This window comes from Protomyctophum bolini (genome assembly GCF_963924005.1).
Source record: "Protomyctophum bolini genome assembly, chromosome: 8".
NCBI lineage: Eukaryota > Metazoa > Chordata > Actinopteri > Myctophiformes > Myctophidae > Protomyctophum > Protomyctophum bolini.
In genome coordinates, this window is record NC_137869.1 from 8,272,634 (window position 1) to 8,296,647 (window position 24,014).

A 24,014-nucleotide genomic window follows, 5' to 3' on the forward strand; every position below is an offset into this window, starting at 1 on the left:
CAAGACTAAAAGTCCCTCCATGACAATAATGGTCACAATCTATTTTTCATTCACCGTGGTGGGTGGGGTTCAATAAGGTTAGCGAAAGACAAAGCCAAGAGAAAGACTCATACGTGATAACGTGCATTATAACAAAAAAAAATACAAAAGAAAAACAACCGATTATTGACTTAGAAACACAACAAAAATTCAATGAATTCAAGGCTTCGTGGTGTTTGTAATATTCCTTTAAGGATGGTGCCAAGTTACCAACAATAAGGCATTTGCTGCAAGAAAAAAATAAACCAAAAGGGTCCCAAAGGTTTGTATTTAACTAGCTTCCAGGACGACTACCGTGTATAAAGAGATGCATCTGAACACTGTGTGAAACAACAAAAGAAAATATTAAAATAGAAAAACTATGGAATTTTCCTTGAATTGAGTGTGCTAGAAAATAATAAGTGCTAAATGACCAAACGTTGACACTAGAGGCAAGTGGATAAAGGGAAAACCAACCAATCCAACTAAAAACACTGAAATGTGAAAGGTTATGTCAATTGTTTGTCATGGAAAAGTTTGCATTTATAGGTAGGGGGGGGGGTTCTAATGTTCAGAATTTGACGTTGGTACAAGCATTGCATTACCATTATTAATTTAAAGAGAAATATCACATGCTGTACAGAATATATAAAAACAAAAAACAAACAGGCAATCCCCAAATAAAAAAGACAACACTTACAGAACCTTATCTCCGTGTGTACCCTTATCCCATCATCCCATGTGATCGATTCCAGCATTACACCAAACACTGACAATTATACACAATTTTAGATCATTTCAATCTTGCGATTTCCACCCTTGCAACCCCACATGACACGCCATTTCTACTTAGCTGCGCGCCAGTATCTTGTAAAGAAAGTAGCCGATCTACAAGCTTAAAGCTGTGTTTGAGTTTGCATTATGGTCCATTTGGTTTTTTTACACAACACCAGCACGCAACTACGTTTGAACAGGGGTGGGACAGTGGTTCTCAAAGTGGGGTCCAGGGACCCTCAGGGTTCCCCGAGGGGGTTCCAAATGAAACCCCCTCATTTTGGATAAAAACACTTGAGTGTACAAGTGGAACCAAATGGAGACCAAGTGAACGATCGAACGAACGAAAGAGCCTGAGGAACAAGAACAAGCCACAATGTCATGCCAGCCAAAAAGGGGGAAAAACTCCCCATCCATAGATAGACCCGCTCACAAGACCAGCCCACAGAAAGACCCAGTCCGTCAGGTTGTACGGTCGCGTTCGTCCACTGATTTTAACAAGCTCAAGTACGCTGCGTTGAAGCAACACCACCATCGTTAAAAGATACACAGTGGGCCCTTTTCCGCCCGGGTTGAACTTGTTCAACCCAATGTTTTTGAAAATCCACCTACATTTTTATCCATTATGAATTGGTTCAGATCCCTAAAAGTTGGTTTGGAACTGGAACCAAAAACCAATACAACTTCTTGCCCTAAGTCGGCGTGTCACTATTCAGGTTGGAAGATGCAGATTACAGATTACATAAACAAATAAAGAATGGAACCAGTTGTAGAACCAAAGTTCTTTTGGTGGAAAAAAGAGACTGTAGTATTCTTTCAAAGGGTTCGGAGGTTGGCCAGTGGTTCCATTTGTACACTCGTTATACTTTCAGAGTCATGATGAGGGTCCGGGAAATCTTCACGTTTTGAGAACCGCTGCTTTTAGAACCAAGGACTGTCTAAAGAGGACGAGACGCGAAGACCGTACGGGCGACGCCATGTTGCTCCATGGAAGGAAAGAAACATGCGCAGTTGAGACCAGGAAGTTGTACACGCACAAATTTGGGCATGTACAACTTCCTGGGTCTCAACTGCGCATGTTTCTTTCCTTCCATGGAAACATGGCGTCGCCCGTACGGTCTTCGCGTCTCGTCCTCTTTAGACGGTCCTCGTTTAGAACAAGGAAGTGGGCTGAAGGACAAAAGCACTTGTTGAGAACAAAATCAACATAAATTAAACAAGTGAACAGTCCATTAGAACTATAGGGCGCTCTCACAGCATGTACTGGAGACAGACAAAATGTCAAAAAAGCATCAGTAGCCAACAACGGGCCGACCAGACCGAGCACATTCTCAGCTCTCTTCGTAGTTATGCATATTATTCATTTGAAAATCACTAGTGAACAGATGGCTATAATATTATATGACCATTCATGTATATATACGTTTTCCTTTCTAAATTATATACACGGGACAGACTGGATTCTTTTGACAGACACTGATCCGGGGCTACATGAGAGTCAAAGGTGTTGCAAGTGATACGTTTCTGGTTAAAACAAAGATTTGTTCTTTTTTTCCCCCGCCTCCATGTTAAATCTGTATATTATATCATTTACTCTAGTCTACATAATTGCCCTAGTGTTTGTTCAGTAACACAGCGGTGTTACTGAACAAACAGTAATTCCAGCTCTTTAATAAACAGAAAATACTTTTTCATTTACAATATCATACTTGAAGTTAACTAGAAAAAAAAAGGGGGCACACAAGATTGGAGTTGAAACACTGAAATGAAATGCTCTCACCCGATTGAATCAAGTTTGTATCCTGATCTGAAAAATGTATTTTCGGTTTCCGAAAGAGCTGGAGAGACAGGGAGACCCCCTTGTTGATGTACAGGGAGACCCCCTTGTTGATGTACAGGGAGACCCCCTTGTTGATGTACAGGGAGACCCCCTTGTTGATGTACAGGGAGACCCCCTTGTTGATGTACAAACACTCAAAAGCAATGATGTGGACATTTTTGTCTACTACCAGAATATAGAGCCATTTTAACACGCTTTTCAACAAGAAAATATATCACTTATACCACCTTTAAAAACGTAAAGGGGCGGTGGGGGTCAAATTAAACGCCAGCGGGGGCCAGTTGGGTAAAACCGTATCGTCCCCTGAGGGATCCACCAACCAGAGGCTTGGACCGTGGCCTTTGGTGGCTCCTCCCCCTCTCCGGTGGCCAACCAACCACTGCACTGTGACGTAAACACGGCTCATACTCGGCGAGCACGTTTTCTTCACATACATTATTATTTTATTTTTTTTTGCTTTTCTTATCCGGTTCTCGTTTTCATACAAAAACAACACAATAACGGTTTAAGTTGCAGTTTCAACACAACTCAGGCTCAGCAGTGGGGAGGAGAAGTTAAACCTAGATTTATACTCGGCTGGGCGCCGGCGACATGGGGTGGGAAAAATAAGCCGATCTACAAGCTCCCGCCACGTTGCATCGCAAAGCTCTGCGAGTTTGTAGATCGCCTTATTTTTTCCCCCTGTTCGACACCGGTGCGCTACCCAGTACACATTTACAGTGTTGGTGGCTTGAGGCCGTACTTCTTGGCTACTTCTGTTTGGGCGTAGGCAGCGTCGCACAGCGAGTATAAGTGGGCCATTTCCATCTCCGATTTGGCAAGGTTGATGGCCTTGTTGAACATGTCTATAGCCTTGTCCAGGTTTCCCCTGGAAGGGAGGAGAAGAAAAAAGACCGTCACAGGTCACACAGTCATGGGACGATGCGTTTGATGAGCAAAAAGGCTTTGCTCAGATTTCTCTTCAGTAACCGACTGTACCACCAGTGTTATTTTGCAAGTGATCTAGATCTGATGTGTGTGTGTTCATTATCGATAAAATATGAAAATCTTAAGTCTTTTAGGGTTAGTGTTATTGCCACTACTTGTATTTGCCTGTATCTCCTTCTCTCACTCCTTCTTGCTTGGCTACTTACCATGTATGTGATTTCTTGCCCTTATGTTTTTGCGGTGAAGAGTGTTAGTGTTCAACTCACCTCTGAACCTCAATGGTTCCCATTGTTTCGTAGGCAAAGTCACATTTGTTATCGATCTCGATAGCCTTGCTGATCAGCTCCAGACCAAGGTCAAGGTCCTGCTTCCACTGAAGCTGCAACAAACTGAACACACAGAGTACTGATCAATCTCAATCAAACTGAACACAAACAGTACTGATCACTGATCAATCACATCTTATCTTGGATTAGATCAGTGGTGGTCAACTTAACGATGGAGAGGGCCACTATAGTTCCACACTCACTCCAGAGGGCCACTATAGTTCCACACTCACTACAGAGGGCCACTATAGTTCCACACTCACTCCAGAGGGCCACTATAGTTCCACACTCACTCCAGAGGGCCACTATAGTTCCACACTCACTCCAGAGGGCCACTATAGTTCCACACTCACTCCAGAGGGCCACTATAGTTCCACACTCACTCCAGAGGGCCACTATAGTTCCACACTCACTCCAGAGGGCCACTATAGTTCCACACTCACTCCAGATTGAGAAGGCAACATTGTATATTAGCGTCGTAGCAAAAATAGCCGATCTAAAAGCTCAGCTTGCAGATCTGATATTTGTCATTATTTGAATTGAAATCTTGAATGATTGATGATCTTCAAATGCCTTTAATTAAGTAATTAAAGCGGGTCATGTTTGGAACTGTAACAGCTGAAATCAATAATATATTGATTCAACGTCTGATACTAATCTGAGGGCCACATTAACCCATTTTGGGCAGGAATCCCATTTGGTGTTTTAAGCATTATGTTATACTTTAGCTATTGAATTTTTTTTTATCGTGAAAATGTGGTACAAATCTTTGAATATATATTCCCTGGAACAACATATTTTCAGATGGGGGTCGGAGGCCAATTACATATAATCTTTGGGGGTCCTCGACATGAAAATGTTTGAGAACGACGTTGCGAGTACTTTGCTTAATGCTTTTGTACCAATACTTTTGTACTTTTGTACTCAAATAAATTAATAATTCGAAAGGTGTGAGTGAGGCCTTAGCATTTCTATATAGCAGTATAGTACCTTTACTTAAGTAACAAAATGCGAGTATTTTTTCCCCCACCAGTCTGTCACGCAACATTCTCCTACCCCTTGTGGACGTATGTGGTAGCGTTGTCTGGCTCCAGGTCGATGCACTTGTCGTACATCTCATCTGCTTTTCCAAACTGTTGCTGATCAGTCAGGGCCTGGAACACAAGGAGGCACGCTGAACATGCTGCCACGAGGCCAGTGCCTTTCAACAGCCACAGCTACTCAAAAAGCAAGCTACTTCGATCCAAGTTGCAATAATGTCCCCTCAGCTTTTCTCAGCCCATTCATGAAACAAAAAAAGTCTAATCTGATTGTATTAAATTAAATGACGATAAACTCAAATGCTTCTCGAAACATTCCAGGAAATAGAGAAAGGATATAACATTCTGAACGGGAACCCATTTTGGTGTTAAGCATCATGTTATGCTTTAGCTATTGAAAAATAGCAGATCTACAAGCTCATAGCGCGCCACCGAGTGGCGCGCTACAAGCTTGCAGGTCTGCTATTTTTGAAAAATCGAAGAACGACTGACATTTTTTAGAATCTGATCTCAGGTCAGAATGGGTTAATCAGACCAGTGTGTGTCCTATAGTGGAAACCTCGTATGAATCTGATCTCAGGTCAGAATGGGTTAAGGTTGCAACAACGTAGCGGTCGGCGAGGTGTACCTGAGCGTACAGCGCGTATCCCTCTGCACACTTGGGAAACCTTCGGATGACGTCCTCAAAGGCGTCCATGGCCGTCTGTACTTGGTTCGGGTTGTTTCCAGTGTACGCCTGTCTGTACTGGAACACACAAAGAGCAACACACGTACGCAAGATTTTACAGACCGTTGACAGTTGATTTTATCGACAGGAATGTATTTTGGGGGCGGGCCTTGATGGCGTCGTGATCTGAAAATAGCAGATCTACAACCTCACAACAACACTACTTTCAGACTTCAACGAAACATAAAATGACTTGTCTTTTAGTTCTACTGGATATCTTATACTAGTCGCTCCATAACATTTTAGTCTAGTTTTTAGTTGACAAAATTGTTAATATATGTAATGTTAGTTTTAGTCACCATAGCTTATTTTTAATTTAATTTTCATCAGTGAAGAAAGGTAGTAAACAATCATCCCCAATACCGTTATTAGGGATGATTGTTTTGTATGTGTAACACCACCCTGTGAGGGTTGGCAGTTATTCGTGCTTAAACGTTGTGTGACGTAGTATGTGTTATATGTATCTGCTCATTCGGGCAGAGCATCAATCATGTAGATTAGAACAAATATTAAACAAAGAACAGTCCATTACAGAGCAATGGTGGCATGAAACTCTTTTCTTTAGCTATGTTTTGTTTATGAGGATAACTATATGAGTTTTAACCCATTCTGAACGGTAACCCATTTTGGTGTTGGCATCATGTCGTGCTTTAGCTATTGAAAAATAGCAGATCTACAAGCTCATAGCGCGCCACCGAGTGGCGCGCTACGAGCTTGTAGGTCTGCTATTTTTGAAAAAAATCGAAGAACGACTGACATTTTTAGAATCTGATCTCAGGTCAGAATGGGTTGATCAGACCAGTGGGTGTCCAGTGGAAACCTCGTATGAATCTGATCTCAGGTCAGAATGGGTTAAGAAGAAGCTGAAGTGGTTTTTGTTCACTCAAGAGATGTGAAGGAGATGAATATGAGCTATATATCCCATTATAATGTATATTTACTTTATTATCAATGTTGAAGATTGATTGTACTGTGGAGCTAGCTATCAAATGTAGTAGACGGATCATGAGTTGTGTTGTATTGGATGAATGTTGTATGTAAATGTATGTAATAATAGTATGGAAGAAATGATGATTATTGATGATGTTGTTTAAGACCCCAGGAAGAATAGCTGCTGTGACTCAAAGTAAGCTAATGGGGATCTAATAAATCAATCTAAATCAATCGGAGGCAGGGCTCCAGACTAACTTTTTCACAGGTAGCACTGGTGCCACCTACCTTTTCAGTTGGTAGCGCCACCACAAATTAGGTAGCACCAACTTTCTTTGTATTAATACATGACCTTATCACCAAGGCTAGCAAAGGTTTTCTTGGCTGAAGCATAAATGCCTTATATTAAGCACATATATGGAATATTTCTCACTCACACTTTCTATAGGACATTATTATAATTAATGAACCTATAGTGCATCTTTCCATATCGTTATTATCATTTGGGCTATATGAAACAGAAATGAGACACACCCCTTAACTTCTGCATGGGCATGTTCAACCTAATGGCCAATAAGGATATTTAACACTGAGTGAGGCCCACTCTTCCTGCACCCTTTTGCAATGTGAAATGCCACTGAATTCATAATCCTTGCCCACTTTGCTCCTGTCTTTTCTTTTTATGGAATGAACATGTGAAAGCTGATGTGCTTTTATTGTGAAGGGGAAAGTTTCTAAACGTCTCAGGCTGCATATCTCCATGTGCTGAAACTCACGTGTGGTGGACACAACGCGTTGTGAGCTTGTAAATCTGCTATTTTCAGCATGCAACACCACGTCGTACGACGAAGAATATACAGTACCAGGTTTCACGTGGGAGATGTATTTTGTTCGAGGCGATCATGTATGTAGCCTGCACACAGCGCTACTCGACGCAAAATAACAAGCTATTGGAAGCTATTTTTCAACAACAAGTTTACCGTGTTTGGGGTCGGGGACGAGGTGCAGTCCCTCATATGTTCTGTGTCTGCTGTCTCCGTGGATTCAGCGACAGCAATGCACAGCATCATCATCCCAGTTGTAAAATGTGTGCTAAGTGTGCGCTCCAGGGAAACTTATGTACAGAATACCGATGATGCTAAAATCTTTGTTTCGTTTTTTTTCGGGGTTGAGAGAGAGGTAGCGAGAAAGAGAGAGAGGAGGCGAGACTCAACGGGATGAGGGAGAATATAGTAATATTCTATTATCGCGCTAACTCCCGTGCTTCATGGTTGAGGCTGGGAGTGAAAGCAATAAGTAGCACCGGTGCGACCTCGTTCAAATTTAACTCGCACATTAAGAAATTAAGTAGCATATGCGACTTAATAGGTCGCACGCTGGAGCCCTGATCGGAGGACATGACCACGTTAAGCAACAGATCATAACAAATGAACGTTCAGTCGCTGACTTACGAGGGCGAAGCACTTCTGAGCCTGGGCCAGAGCCGAGTCGGGTCTGAGAAGGATGCACTCGTCAAAGTCTCCCACCGCCTCGTCCACCTGGTCCAGAAGGATCTTCAGCTGAGGAACCGAGGAGGAGCACATGCAGCGTCAAGAGTCGGATTCTTGCACTACAGGAACAATATTTCACAAACAATCTTTGGGTTGTGCGCCCTTTTTTATTTTTTCTGTTTCCTATTTTTTTTTTCCCCCCCAAAAAAATATGATTTCTAAACATTTCCAAAAATGTAACTAAACTTGTGTTTTGTTTTTCTTCTCAGGACTTTTCAAACATTTTACAAAAGAAAAAGATAAAACATTCCAAAAGTTCACAGACAGAACAACTTTTCTAAGAAATAGTGACAATAGAGCCGATCTACAACGCTTTTTGTTGCCAAGCATTGTTAGCATTGTTAGCTTGTAGAGCTGCTATTTTCACTACAAAAATAAGGCCTAGGTGATTCATTCATAATTGTTTTCTTTGGGTCCCGGGGAGACACCGAATGTACCTTTTGGATCTCAAGCTCAAACAGTTTGACACACACACGCTTTCAGACATCTGAACCACCTAAGCCCGGCCTATACACTTCTCAAAAATAGCCAATCTACAAGATCACAATGTGTGGCGATGGATTAAGAAACCAGAGAAAGGGTATTGTATCTTTTCTGTAGAGTTTGGTATTGTAGTGTTAGTCTTGTTTAGTTTCATTTGTTGTCTAATTGTATGATTCTTGTATTTACATTTTCATGCATGTCACTTTGGGTTATCTGAAAAAAAGCAATAAACTTTAAAAAAAAAGATATAATCACACCATCACACCCGTGTGAAGTGAGGGGCGTTCTTATCATCATAACGTCATCTCATTCTGGCCAATCACAATTTGCGTCCTCACTTTTGTCTTCAATGTTTGTGTTTACACAGACCCTCAAAGCTGGACATAGGAGGGCCTAACACCCCTCAAAAAAAAGAAAAAGAAAATAAATCAGGGAAAAGGGGACTTTGGGAACCACTGAACTAGACTAGTCCATCCCCTTCCAGTGAGGTCAGAATCTACTGTACCCGTCCCCGGTGATGGTCAGAATCTACTGTACCCGTCCCCGGTGATGGTCAGAATCTACTGTACCCGTCCCCGGTGATGGTCAGAATCTACTGTACCCGTCCCCGGTGATGGTCAGAATCTACTGTACCCGTCCCCGGTGATGGTCAGAATCTACTGTACCTGTCCCCGGTGATGGTAGACGTCTGCGTTACGCGTGTCGATCTCCGCCGCCATGTTGAAGTCCTGCGTGGAGTGCATGGGCTGCTGCTGCTGCATGTACATGCTGCCTCGCTTGATCAGCGCGTTGGCGCGGAGCTGCCCGGGCACAGGAGAGGAACCGTTAAGACCCGTCACACAGGGCACAGGAGAGGAACCGTTAAGACCCGTCACACAGGGCACAGGAGAGGAACCGTTAAGACCCGTCACACAGGGCACAGGAGAGGAACCATTAAGACCCGTCACACAGGGCACAGGAGAGGAACCATTAAGACCCGTCACACCAGTGTTGTTTTCGTCGACTAAAACTAAGACAAAAAATGTTCGTCGACTACCTATTTTCACTGACAAAAACAAATGGAAACTAAATAAAAACTAAGCTACGATGACTAAAACTAAGACTACATTTACTGACAATTTCGTCGACAAATAAAAACTAGACAAAAATGTTAGGAAGGGACTAGTGGACAAGAGATCCAGTAAAAAGTTTTCAGACTAAACTAAAATAGAAATTTGCTGCCAAAAACAACACTGCGTCACACGGGGCACAGGAGAGGAACCGTTAAGACCCGTCACAATTACTACATGATCCAGCCGTTGATGCCAATTATTTGAGATAAATAATCTGCACTTTGGCTATCAGTGTGTGATCTTTTGTCTTTCTAAGACTTAACTCTTTAGATGTCTCTGCCGTGAGCTTGCACCACTACTAAGACTGGTGTGCGTTTAGCATCCTCCTGCACAGGATTATTTGAGATAGTCACAATTTCTTTCTGCATAATCGTCAGAATTGTTTCCGTTCCTCCGTTGAAAAAGTGTAAAGAAATGAAAGCCATTAAGACCCGGTTCTAAAAATGCCGTCTAAATCCTAACCGTTTTCTGAAAGATCTTTTTCATGTCAAGAAAACAATCGAATTGCATTTGGCCGCTGACCTCCATCTCAAAAATACTGAGTTGTTAAAAATGTTAATTGTTTTTTCAAAAGTAGCTTTGCTTCATTCACCGTAAAAGGAATGTTATACAAACAATAATTCTCCTTGCATTCGAGACATTCAATCACAGGCTGAATAAACTGTAGAAATAACACTTTCTTGGGTGGGGGGGCAGGACCTTGATGCTGGCTATTGGCTAATAACTGGGGCCAGTACCTTGACGTTGGCTAATAACTGGGTCCAGTACCTTGACGTTGGCTAATAACTGGGTCCAGTACCTTGACGTTGGCGTCCTGCATGTTGATGACTCGGTCCAGGTCAGGCTGGGCGCCCAAGGCGTTTCCGATCAGCAGGTAGAAGGTGGCTCTGAGCAGCAGGGCCTCAGCAGTGTATCTGCCTTCGGACTCCACCTCCTTGGTGCATTCACTGATGATCTTATCGTAGTTCTCCTCCTCCATGTACTGCTTGGCCTTTAGGTAGCCCGAGCTGCACACAAGCACCGTACAAAAGAAACAAAAACTGATTTAACCCATTTTGGCCAGACCTCAAAATTAAAAAGAAATCTTCTAAATTTTTCCAGTTTTCTGAAATAAATATTTTCACAATTTTTCCAAAATAGCAGACCTACAAGCTCGTAGCACGCCACTCGGTGGCGTGATATGAGCTTGTAGATCTGCTATTTTTCAATAGCTAAATTATAACAATGTTTAAAACACCAAAATGGATTAAGACTGTTTGATGAAGAGCTGCATGATGAATGTATACTTTATAGCACTGAGCTAAAGACACAAGCACCATCCAAGAGAAACAATACTCATCAAGACAGTTGATGGAAAGCTGCATTTATGATGCGTTTATATTGAAAATAGCATATGGAGTTAACCCATTCTGACCTGAGATCAGATTCATGCGAGGTTTTCACTGGACACACACTGGTCTGATTAACCCATTCTGACCTGGGATCAGATTCTAAAAATGTCAGTCGTTCTTCGGTTTTTCAAAAATAGCAGACCTACAAGCTCGTAGCGCGCCACTCGGTGGCGCGCTATGAGCTTGTAGATCTGCTATTTTTCAATAGCTAAAGCATAACATGATGCGAACACCAAAACGGGTTCCCGGTCAGAATGGGTTAAAGTAATAGCTGCATTTATAGCATAAGCTCCCAATCATTATTGATGTCCGAATGAATGGCCATTTTATGAATATTCTCAGCACTGTTCGTGCACCAGTCCTCTACAATTGTAAGGGGAAACGGTGAGGAATGCTCACAGAGATACAGTATATACGTCAGAGCTAAACCAGGCTTTTGAAAGCGTGTGTGTGTGCATATACAGTACACACAAATGCACACATGCACTTTTCAAATTGCGAATTACGCACACGTGCTTGGTGTTGTAGCTCGACCGGTATGGTATAATGAAACGCTCACAGCGTTATTAAATTATATTAAATTACAATAAACTTGAAGTGAACTCGTGCTGACAAGCTGCGGTTTCGATCCCCAGCAACGTCAAAAGCAATGTCATCATAAATGTGCAAATGATGTGGCAATTCATAATATCTCTGCCAGAGTGATAGCACACAAAATGTGTTGCATAAGCACATATAGGCAACTCGATTGTATTGTATACTTAAGGGAAAGGGAGATTTTGATGTGCTTTGATGAGCACACAGGGGAGCTCTTAGGAAGGGGATAAGTGTCTTGCTCAGACACACAGACTGGGTGAACCAGCTACCTTGTTTAAATGTTTGTGGCTTTTGCCTTTATTTTTATATATTTTATGGAGGGACAGACAAGACTCTTACTACGACTGAGAGTGCGGACTTTATTCTCTTTCTATATGTTCTCTTTGAATCTGCACCCAGCTCACACCTGACCCTTTAAAATACTGTCTTTTCCCCTCGAAGCCACCTGAAGAGGACTCAGTTTAAAAGACGCTACAACAACTTAGATACGTCAACATATTGATGCCATCGTCATTCAATCCCTGCCAACTCAGAATATTTCACCAAAATAGCTCCCACTGTCTTTTTCAGTGCATACTCATAGGCGAAAGATTCTTCTTTCAAACTGAACTTCGTCCGTTATCAACTCTACACCAAACCTCTTTGATGAAAATAGCAGATCTGTCTAAAGTTCTCCACAGAACACGGACGCTATGGTTCAAGTGGATGATGTCAAAACATGCATCCTATGACAGAGATCCGAGGACCCCCTGTTGAAGACCCCTAGAGGCGCTGGAGGTTTCCTGACCTTGCGGTGACCTCCTCCTCCGCCGCCTCCCCTTCGTTGTCCTTATCCTCGTCTTTCTTCTCTCCTTCCTGCAGCGGCTGACTGATGATGTCATCGGTGAAGGAGCTGAAGTAGGACTTGATGAACTGAGGGGAGGGCATCAGCGGCTCGCGGTTCTGGAGAGGATATGAGAGAAAAAGAAGTAAGCTGGCGAGAACTTTCAACAACATGACAATTAACACACCGATCAGACGGTGGCCTTGTGGTTAGAGTGTCCGCCTAGAAATTGCGAGGTCAGGGTTCGATCTCCGACCGGGTCATACCAAAGACTGTAAAAATGGGACCCAATGCCTCCCTGCTTTATTGGCACTCAGCATCAATGGGTTGGATTGGGGGGGTCACGGGCTAGGCACGGCTGCATTTCATCGCTCCTTGGCTGCGGCTCACCGCTCCAAGAGATGGGTCAAATGCGGAGCACAAATTTCACTGCGTTTAACGTGTGTGACAAATCGTACAACTTTGACTGCCGTCTTTTGAGGTTTTATATTGATTCAGTTTGAGATCGCTCGATACTACCGTCTCCGTATACTAGCGTCTCCGTGTCTAGGAGTTAAATCAGAAGTGGTTGGTCTGTCTCAGATTCTATTCCCAGATTCAGATTCTAATAAAAACAAGCTTTATTTATGGCCGATTCCGGTCGTGTCGCTGATCGCGGTAAAAATATTAAATAAATCACGCCTCTGGTGGTCCGCAATCCTCCCGCGATAGGATTGCTTATACGTGAACTTCCAGTTAAGGCCAGGGGTTATTTTTGCTCCTTGAATAAGGCACCTCACTTTAAAATACAGCTGAGACTGAAACAATCGTGGCAGGCAATTACCTGAGGCTGATTCTACAACTGCCTTCTAAGTCAGTCGTCGTTCTTTAATTCAGAGTAGCCAATTACCCTTGCTCTCCTTTTCTCTCCAATTTAGTCGTTAGGCCAATTAATTCCACGCCCACACAAATGTCGGTAACCGGCCTACTCACTCCCTTGCCAGATTAGATTGTCTGAGGGGGCTCGGCCTCAAACAATCAATGTTGAGGTTAGGCTCTAAACGTCACATCCGTATGGTGGTAAATACATTTTTACAAATTGCATGATCCAGTGTACGGACTCCGTTTTTACTTGGACGTTTACGTCGTACCTTGTATTTGTCTTTGGCCTTCTCCTTCCCCAGCAGCTTGAGCACTTTGTCTGCTAGCAGCATGCTCTGCTGGTTCTGAAAGGCCTCCAGAATGCACACGGCTGTGACGTCTGCAGCAGGGACACAACAAGACAAGCATTCCTTATATTCTGGTACGAAAGATCGCCACTCCCCCCCCGGACCCTCGCCCCCTTGGGGCTGAGGCCTCGTCTGCTGGGAGGTAGAAAGATCCCCACTCCCCCCCGGACCCTCGCCCCCTTGGGGCTGAGGCCTCGTCTGCTGGGAGGTAGTTCAACAGTTTTAACTTTTTACACAACTTGTTTTCATCCACTTTCAAGTTTCAATCCAGCATGCCAAATTTGGGCATTATCATCATTTTGTAAAAAATAGTTAAAATGCTCTCAGAAATATCTACAAGCTTGAATATTTTTGCTTTTCGGCTAACGATATATATACATTATGTCATGTGTGTGTCTCATCTGTGATCCGTCGACAGATTTCACTGGATTTCTTTTCTTTGAAGTGCCCATGGGTCTGTTCCAAGTGATGCAGCAGCTTTGATGGTGTCATAGATTTGTTTAGATCCGCAGACAGTTTGTAGCTCAGAATAATTATTTACCGTGCAAAAAGTGTCATTTCAGTTCATGGGTGCAGACGTTTGATTTTTCTCATTACTTTGTTCTGCACCAGCGACTACGGGGTGTGCACTGTGCACAACTTTTCTCTTTGAAAGTCATAGATTTGTTTGACAGCCCCTATCTGCGATATGTAAATTACCGGTAAATGTTCTACATATCTACGAATCTAATAAAAATTTTGGCCCTGGTACCCTTTGGAGGGGAGACATTTTCCTCGTCCTCACAACACCGATAAGCATATACTTACAACCTAAAATTTTGATTCCATTGGAAATATTTACATTTTCTTTACTTTTCAATCAATAGTCATATAAACGGTAAACAATACTTTGTTCAGGGGGGGGGGGCACACAGAAACGCCGAACTGCCAAGTTTTGGAGCCATGGGGGTCCCGGGACCCCCTCATGAAGAGCCAAAATGTAGATTTTTAAAAACTACCTTCCAGACATTCCTTCTTGTTGTCCAGCCTCTCCAGGGCCTTGGCTCTCCTGAACAGAGCCTTGACGTAGCGAGGGTTCAGCCCCACGGCCTGGGAGCAGTCCTGCACAACCTCCGCCCACTTCATCTGAAATCACACAATATTGCACAACGTCAGCACACATTAAACACACACGTCTGTGAGTGTGCTGAATTTAGGTATGCACAGTGCACACATCCCTACATGGATATATGATCCGACTGTATACATTTCATCCATAATACATTACATGTATGTTGCATTCTAAATTGGACACTTTCTACAAAATCTGGGATCCTTATTTAGATCATATTGGACCCAAGTTGTGTGCCTGCCTATGACAACTGTGTTGTACTATTTTATATGCATTCTATTCCTTCCTTAATGAGTCTATCGATAGTCCTTTGTTGTCATTATTGCTCATTGTTCTTGCCATGTCTTATAGACGAATCCAGGAACGGGTCTCATGGTCGCTTACGTATTTCCTGTAGGCGGACTCCACGTAGCTGCGGGGTTTAAACCCTCACCAGGCGCATCTCTTCCACTACAGTGAACGGCAGAGTGAGTGATGTTAGTCTGCCTCAAACGTTACTCTTTTACCTGCTTTTTTACTAACACTAACATTACAAAGATGCCCAGAACATCGAGATGAACCTGTGTAGTTTATGGCTGCTCCAACAGTAGTGGCAACATAAAAAATAAAAAAACGGAACATCAAAATATCCACTGCGGTGGCTGAGACCAGAACCATTGAGTAATGGTTGAGACAAAGCAGTGAAAGGTGCTGAAAGATACATAACGCCAGGCTGCTGTACTTATACCTCATACTTTAAATGTTTAGTATGAGGTATAAAAAACCATTACTCAATGGTTCTGATCTCAGCCACCGCGGTGGATATTTTGACATTCCGTTTTTTTTGCCACTACTGTTGGAGCAGCCATAAACTACACAGGTTCATCTCGATGTTCTGGGCATCTTTTTGTTTGTTGTTAGTGTTAGTAAAAAAGCAGGTAAAAGAGTAACGTTTGAGGCAGACTAACATCAGTCACTCTGCCGTTCACTGTAGTGGAAGAGATGCGCCTGGTGAGGGTTTAAACGCCACAGCTACGTGGAGTCCACCTACAGGAAATACGTAAGTTGCGACCATGAGACCCGTTCCTGGATTCGTCTATACAATAGTGTTGTGCCTGAGCTGTTTTTCTTTTCTTGTCCGTTATGTTCTTGTTGTGTTTGTGTTTATTAATTTAGTTAAAAACTAATAAATATACTAATAGGGTTAGGGAAAATAATAATTTTAATAATAATAATTGTATTAATATTTCATATTATTTTCCAAAGTTCACAATTATTTGGGAGACAATTAATAGTCATCTTAACCCATTCTGACCGGGAACCCACTTTGGTGCTTAGCATCACGTTATGCTTTAGCTATTGAAAAACAGCAGATCTACAAGCTCATAGCGCGCCACCGAGTGGCGCGCTACGAGCTTGTAGGTCTGCTATTTTTGAAAAATCGAAGGACGACTTGACATTTTTAGAATCTGATCTCAGGTCAGAATGGGTTCATCAGACCAGTGTGTGTCCAGTGGAAACCTCGTATGAATCTGATCTCAGGTCAGGATGGGTTAAACTCGTGTCAGCTCTAACTGTACTTACCAGCTGTTCATAGGCAGCGGCTCTGTTCTGGTAGAAGGTAGACAGGTCAGACTTCTGCTCTGTGGGGCAGAGGGCGATGGCCTCCGTGTAGCACTGGATGGCCTGCTCGTACTTGCCGGCCTTGAAGTACTTGTTGCCCTTGTTCTTCGCCGCCTGGGCCCGGTCCAATGGACTCTGAAGAAGAAATGGTAACGTTTTTTTAGATTAAATGGCATTGTTCCATCCTGCAAGAGAGCTCAGTTGTTCTCAAACACGTTCATGTGTCAAGGACCCCAAATTGTATGTATTTGACTAACCCCCCCCCCTTCCCGTCTGAAAGGATTTGGTTGCAGAAGAGATGATTTTTGTGTTACATTTATTCAAATTCTCCCAATTGCTTTAAAAAATAGTCAAGATAAATTAGGGTCAAACTGGTGGTTAAACTGACTGTGATGTATATATTAAAGGAGGACTGACACGCCCCTCGGGAGCTAATAACTGCTATCAAACAATGCTATCATGATTCTGACGTCAGAGTGGCGAGGGGCTTTCCCCAACGACTTCTATGCGGGCTCGCCGGGCTTGGTGGCCGTGGTAGCATAGCAACTTATGCTACTATTTTGGTGTCACATTTAGCTTGAATACTGGGTGAAAGTCTCGTTCAAAAAATTATTTTTTCGCAACATTGTTCAGGTGAACTGTGTGTTTATGCTTGTTCATTGTAATAATCAATATCGCTATGATTATTTTATTTATCGCCGCGTCGCTCCGCATGACAACATACAGTCTAGCCCGTCTCAGATGCAGGCTGCACACACACGGGGGGACGGACGGACGGACGTATAGTCTCTGGTCAGGTCCCCGCATTGAACTGGGCATGTGTGTACGCACACACACACACACACACAACTTTTAGCCGTGGCTATAGTGAAAGAGGCCCGAGGCAGATTCCGTGCCATTGCATGTGTGTGTACATGTGTGTGTGTGTGTGTGTGTGTGTGTGTGTGTGTGTGTGTGTGTGTGTGTGTGTGTACACACACATGCCCAGTCCCCCGTAGAGGCTCATGATCTCGTCCGCAAGACTATGCCTCGGCATAGCGATATTTATTATTACAATGAATACAAACATAAACACACTATAGTTCACTTGAACAATGTTGTGGTAACTAACTACGGTATTACAGAGTGAGAACGAGGGTGTACATGTCAGCCTGCGGCTGAGAGGGGAAAAGAACAGTAGTCGCGCTGCGGGGCTGCTCTCACAGCACAACAGCAGACCGTCCGTAGTCGCGACTGTCGCGCTGCGGGGCTGAGAGGTCTCAGAGCGGGCAGACAGGGGTGTTGGCGACCGGGGGAACATGGGACTCGCGTCCAAAATGTGCGCTTGTGCTGCAGTTCCCCTAAAAAACCCCACGCCAACCTCAATTGCATTCAAACTAAGCATTTCTGGCGAAAAAATAATTTTTTTCAATTACATTTATAGCCAATATGACGCTAAATGTACCGTCAAAAACGCTAGCCTGACCTATAGCCACTTGTTGCTAGCGCCGTAGCCCCGTTTCAAACTGTTTCAAACTGTTTTCAGTCAGACCACGTGATGTGCTGTACCACCCATATTAATTTCGGGGCGTGTCAGCGGACCTTTAAATTAATACATTTAGCTGGGGACCCCCTTCAACGATCGCTGCAGGGGGGGTCCACGAAACCCACTTTTGAGAACCACTGTTTTAATGGCCTGAGAAGCAAAGCAGGTTAGCCACATCTCTGCTAAACTGTGGAGCATTTGGCTAGACAACAAATAGGCTTAACGAACACACAGGATTTAAGGCCACTAAGTCAGAAAGCCCAAGTCCTTATGTCCACATACAATACTGATACTACTACTAAACATAATTCCTGTATCAGCGTTAAACAACAACACTCGTCGACTTGACACCTTTAGCTCTCTAGTACAAGGAAAACGGTTATTTCAGCCAGGGCACATGCCTGAGCCAAGATAGACAAGTTAGACAACACATGATATCATTCATTATGTCAGTAGCACTCTCCTCAAAAGCAGATTCATGGTTCTTAAAGTGAGAACCAGGGGGTTACTGAAGCCCAACACACACCGGCTCCGTCCGACGCGGCGCGTTGCCACGCGGCGCCGCCTGGAAAATAGAACTGGTTCTATCGGCGCGTCAGGCGAGGCGTCAGCGCGCGTCGGACGCCGCCGGTGTGCGATAGGTTAATTGAAAATAATGGAGGCGGCTGTTTTGACGCGCGGCGGTCGCAGACGGTGTGTGATGGGCTGTTGTTACTTGAGGGGTAACTTCCAAATGGACCGCACGGATTTGTAACTCTGAGAGTGTACAACAAATGGAACCTTGTATGTAATTAAAGTAAGCTTTACTGAGCAATGTGTCCCATAGGGGCAGGAGCCTATCTCCCGTTTCTGTAGCGTGAGGCGGCTTGTACAAGTACACCCCCCTGGACATGATGTACATTACAAGAACATCCCTGGACATGATGTACAAGTACAGTACACCGCCTGGACATTGCGGACGCCAGTAATGTTACCCCAATCCAAACCTTGATAATGATGCCGAGTGCCAAGGGGGTCCCCTTGTTTATAGCCTTAACCCATTTAGGCCTGAGATCACATTCTAAAAATGTCTGTTTGAAAATGACCGTTTTCTGAAAAAGCTATGTTTCTATGTCAGTCGTTCTTCGATTTCTGAAAAATAGCAGATCTACAAGTAGCGCGGCACTCAGCTATGAGCTTGTAGATCTGCTATTTTTCAATAGCTAAAGCATAACATGATGCCAACACCAAAAGGGGTTCCCGCCCAGAATGGGTTAAGGTATGACCCGGGCGGGGAATAGAACCTCACAAACTCAGAGCGGACACTAACCACAAAGCCACTGAACTGATTACATCCGTTTTTTAGCTCAGGCTAAAAAGCTAAGCAAATAGAAATCGGTAGAATTCCTAATTCCCACAGTGTGTGCCGTCTAATTGATGCGTTTAGTGTCCTCAGGGGGGAAAGACGGCTGGGTGGAAAGGCATGAGAAACGCTGCTACTTCCAACTGGCAAGGTTTTAGGGGTAAAACAGTTGATCTATAATTTTATAACAATTAATAATCTTATCTCTCTTTCGGGCATGTCAGTATAGGGTAATAAATAATAGCCTACTAGTACCTACATGCTGACAATGCGTATGTGATCTTGTAGATAAGGCTGTATTCACTTATTTAAAATTACTGTAAGAAAACAATAGTAGTGTCAGCCTATTCACCTGAACTTGAGCTGTACAAAAAGAAGGAAAAAAAGAATCTCCGGACTCTGGACTCTCGCAGACAAACCGTTATAAATGTAATAATTAGACAGCTGCCCGCCCAGCTTTCAGCATGGTGACAGTTTCACCCCCCCTTCGGTTAAACACCTGGCTACTCTTCAAGAATGTGATCAAATGGCACAGTGGCCAACAACTATGTGAGAGGTAATCTTATAAACCTGTTCAAAAAGTAGTTGGAACTAGTTAGAATGAGCCTAAACGGTACACAAGCTGCCCTCACCACCGACATCCATCCACACAGACAGTATAGAATATCATTAAATATCATAAATTACACAGAGCCACTTCCCTGACAGAATTGACAGACTCATGTTGTTTGTTTGTTTGTGTTTTACTTTTTATTGAAGGAGGAAAAACACTCTCTTGGCGTGAGCCAGGGATGATTGGTTTTATGTCCCGACTTCTGTACTCTTATTATTATCATAAATTCACAAAACCTTCAAAAAAGGTACAATCTAGAATTCAACACAACAATTCATGTGCATGTTAGACGTAGCAGGCTAGCAGCACAGAAATATACCAAACGATTCACAGGACAGGTCTGGTCAACTCGAGAACAGTCAAAGTAATTGATTTAAAAAATATATATTGATACTTTTTATAAAATAAGTACTATATTTCCCTATGTTTTTAGGGGAAGATTGGATTAATGTAAAAAAATATTATCCATTAGCGCCGCGTCCTAAATTAGTCATTACATTAACCGGAAGCAAAGTTCAACTCTCGGCTGAGTCATACTAAAGACTACAAGAATTGTCACCCTGTTCGGCACTCAGGGACAAGGGGACGCCCTTGTACGGGACTATCTTTCCAGGGTGTTTCGCCCAGGGATCGGATCGGACCCTACTAATACTAATATGCCTATCTCTAGTCTAACCCCCCCCCCCTCAAAACACGACCATCCGGAGCGAAACGTAAGCCCCTGAAAAGAGTGAATCAGGTGGGTCCTTGGCTTGTACAGCACATTAAGCTGCATCACACTGGCTACAGGAAACAGGAGATAGCCTCCTGACCCATTGACCCCACGGCTCAGGAACATGGTTCTCTCAAGGCTACTGAACTTTAACCAGTGGCTGCTGGCTGGTTGAAAATGACTGTGGCCTTGGCCTTCACAGCTGAAGGATGGAACATTTAACCCATCTCTGTCTCTCTGTTGCCATTTCAGTGGTTTTCATGTCAAGGACCCCCAACATGATATGTATAATTTGGACAAGACAAGATGTCTCTCGTCTTCACTGAAATAGGCCACATCCTACAAAATCCAGTTGCTTTATACATTTGTAACTATCTGTGACCCTTGGGGGTCCATTTGGTTACATTTCACTGTCTTATTTAAATGTACCATTCAGGATTATGCTGTGTGTGTGATCCTCAGTTAATAAATATGACCAGCAACAATCATATTTGGAGTTTTGGACACTCATCTTACAGCACATTCATTCATTGTGACAATTTGTGACGAGATCTAGTCCGCTATCCCTCATGACATGTCACTTATGTCATGTCTGTAATTTTATCAAATGGAGGTCCCTACTCCCTAGCCTAGTACCCTACCTTGTGGACTACTGGTCTATATGACCATAGGCTGCCTAAAAATGCATATCAAGTTGGGTGTCCATGAAATGAAAGAGCTTGAGAATTAATCACTTTACTAAGCTATAAGCTATACTGGAAGCCCGAACTACACTTTAAAATCAGTGTTTAGAGCACATTTGGTTCCATGTGTATGGTTTCAGTTACAGACCCATCATGGTGTAATGCTTAATTGGGTCGTCCACTCACAGTTAACAGTCTCTGTATTGAGTTTGTGCTTGAAATGTACTGTAATTCTACAAACTGTTAATAAATATTTCAATCAATCAATGGTCCATTTGGACCCATGGTACTAGTCTCCAAGTCCAAACCTGACGTTGGGACCCTGCAGTGATCATCTACATTCAGAATCATCATGATATAGTCCATAGTATTGTATTTGTAATGTATGTCCAGTATATTACTCAACACCACTCAGTTCACTTCTTACAAATATTCCACCATCCACGCCCCCCTCTAGCTTTAGCTCAGCTAACACTGATTAGCAGAACCATTCATAGCCCCACATAAGGCTAAGGCATGGCTAAAGCAAAGAAAAACATGTTTCACTTTGACACGTTCTCCAAAACGTCAAGAGTGAAACGCGTGGTTACAATTCAACCAAACTCCGTCCAAACACGGCATTTAGACCAACAATTAAACAAACTGTGCTTTGCTTCGTTGGAAAAGGTCGACATCTTGAACATACGCCTATACAGCTAACTGGCTAGCGTTAGCTACAGTGCTGCTAATCCACCACCACACTGACCACAGACAGTGACCATTAGCCTCGCTAGCCTAGCCTAGCATATCCGCAGCCAGCTAGCAACACACACAGCGGTGTGACAGCTGATGGTGCCCTTGAGCTTTTTACTTTTCATGTGCGACACAAGAAATCACACATTAAAAAAAACATACGTCACTTTCGCAAAATGTTTTAATATGCCAAATTAATCATTTTGACACCCCCCCCCTCCCCCCCTGACGGAGTCCATTTGGTTACATTTTGTACCCTGGCTGGCTGTCAAGAGTTAATTTAAAAATGTGCAGTAGTAATAATGATGATTATTTTGTGTGTCTCAAGTGTGTCTCAATCAATTAATTCATTCCGATTCGATCATTGCTTAGTGTAGTGTTTTTACAGTAACAGGGGTCTCCACTCTCCAGCTCTTTAGTGAACTGAAAATACATGTTCAAATCATCTCGGGATACCATTCTTTTTAAATCCACGATCAGAATATAGAGCTTCAACCTTTTGAATAAAAAAATAAACAATAATATTAATAACAATAATATTATCACTTTTACAGTACATTTAACATAGCAAATAAACAACAAAAAGTGATGTATTGTACATCGTGCAGCATGTCACATGTGGTGGTGGTGTGTTGTTGTTCTCCTTGAAGGAGTTCCAAAGAATAATGGACACATAACTCAATGTGTCAAAGTGACTGTACATAATGTAACCAAATGGACTTCCATGGTGTTGTCCACTCTCTGTCAGCGCTATGGTTATGGGAACTCGTTCCTAACTTACCATGTTGTCCTCTCTGGCCCCCGCGGTTCCATCCTGGCCCTGCACGGGGCTGGCGCTGCCCTCGGGAGTCTTCCTCTCGGCGGCGGCGGTCCCCTTGCCCCCCTCGGACGGCTCCTTGGCCCGGCTGCGGTTCCACAGGTACACGGCGCCGACCCCCAGCACCAGCGGGGCGCCCACCAGCAGCGCTAGCTGCCACCGCGGCAGGCCGCTATCGGCGGACTGCGGTTCCACCGTGACCACCGGCTTGGAAGCAGCCATGATCTGGATCCTGCTGCTTCTCTGACTTCCACAGAATCCACACCGTCTGCTCAGCTGATAGCCTAGCCTCCGTAGCCTCAGCGAGTCAGCCTGCTTCTTCTTCTTCTGGTCTGACGTAGGTCTGACGCTATCCGCCAGTGTTCGTGTTGCCAGGTTTTGTGGAAAAACAAGCAACCAGGTCTATGAAAACAAGCCCAAAACAGAGTCCCCCTACTATTGGAACATGACTGTCAATCTGTCATGAACGAGCGTCATGTGCATGATTTTAGGGTGTGTGAATTGCAGTTAACATATTACATTAAAAATAAGATATCAAGATATAAAAATAAAAACAAATATACATTACATTCCAGACTATGGTCGCCATCTAGTGGTCAATTAAAAAAGTACAAGACATTCTATGCAGCTCTGTCATACATACACTCATCTGTTACAGAATATTTATAGTGTGAATTTGGCGGTGAAGACACAAAGGATTAAAGTATATAAAAGTAAACATTCTATTGTTTTGGTTCCTCACACAAAACAACTGAAATAATAATGATTTAATAGAACAGTTTATTAACAGTTTGCATGGACAAGCACAGGGAAGTACAGTGCTGTGCAATACATGGTCTGTTGTTTCCATATAGATAAGGTGACCACCGCAAATTACAACATGATGTCACGCCACGGTAGTAATTACGCGACTCACCTCTCACCCAAACACATCTCTCTGTTTTTGGTCACCTTATCACCTAAAACTGGAGTATGAATAGGCTTCAGATTACAAAGATAAATTGGGAGTGAGCAGTTCTACCTACAATGGCGTTTGTTCCACATTTTGGGAGCCAGAAGGGAGAAGAGTCTGGGACGTGAAAACATGACGAAAAACTAAAGCTTTGTTTATGAAAGAATGAATGAACAACA

At 43.3% G+C, this 24,014-nt stretch overlaps 1 protein-coding gene across 1 annotated transcript; it reads right to left on the minus strand.

The window, feature by feature from the left end:
* Nucleotides 1–205: 205 nt before the first annotated feature.
* Nucleotides 206–23,181, minus strand: LOC308319344 (mitochondrial import receptor subunit TOM70-like). The gene is made up of 12 exons (XM_080769375.1): nt 22,848–23,181; nt 16,421–16,594; nt 14,745–14,871; nt 13,669–13,778; nt 12,503–12,657; nt 10,527–10,734; nt 9,281–9,415; nt 8,034–8,141; nt 5,554–5,670; nt 4,942–5,039; nt 3,826–3,948; nt 206–3,500 (listed from the first exon to the last, which is right to left on the minus strand). Exons 1-12 carry the CDS (start codon nt 23,103–23,105, stop codon nt 3,347–3,349), a joined length of 1,767 nt encoding a protein of 588 aa, XP_080625501.1. The 5' UTR covers nt 23,106–23,181; the 3' UTR covers nt 206–3,346.
* Between the last annotated feature and the right edge of the window lie 833 nt (nt 23,182–24,014).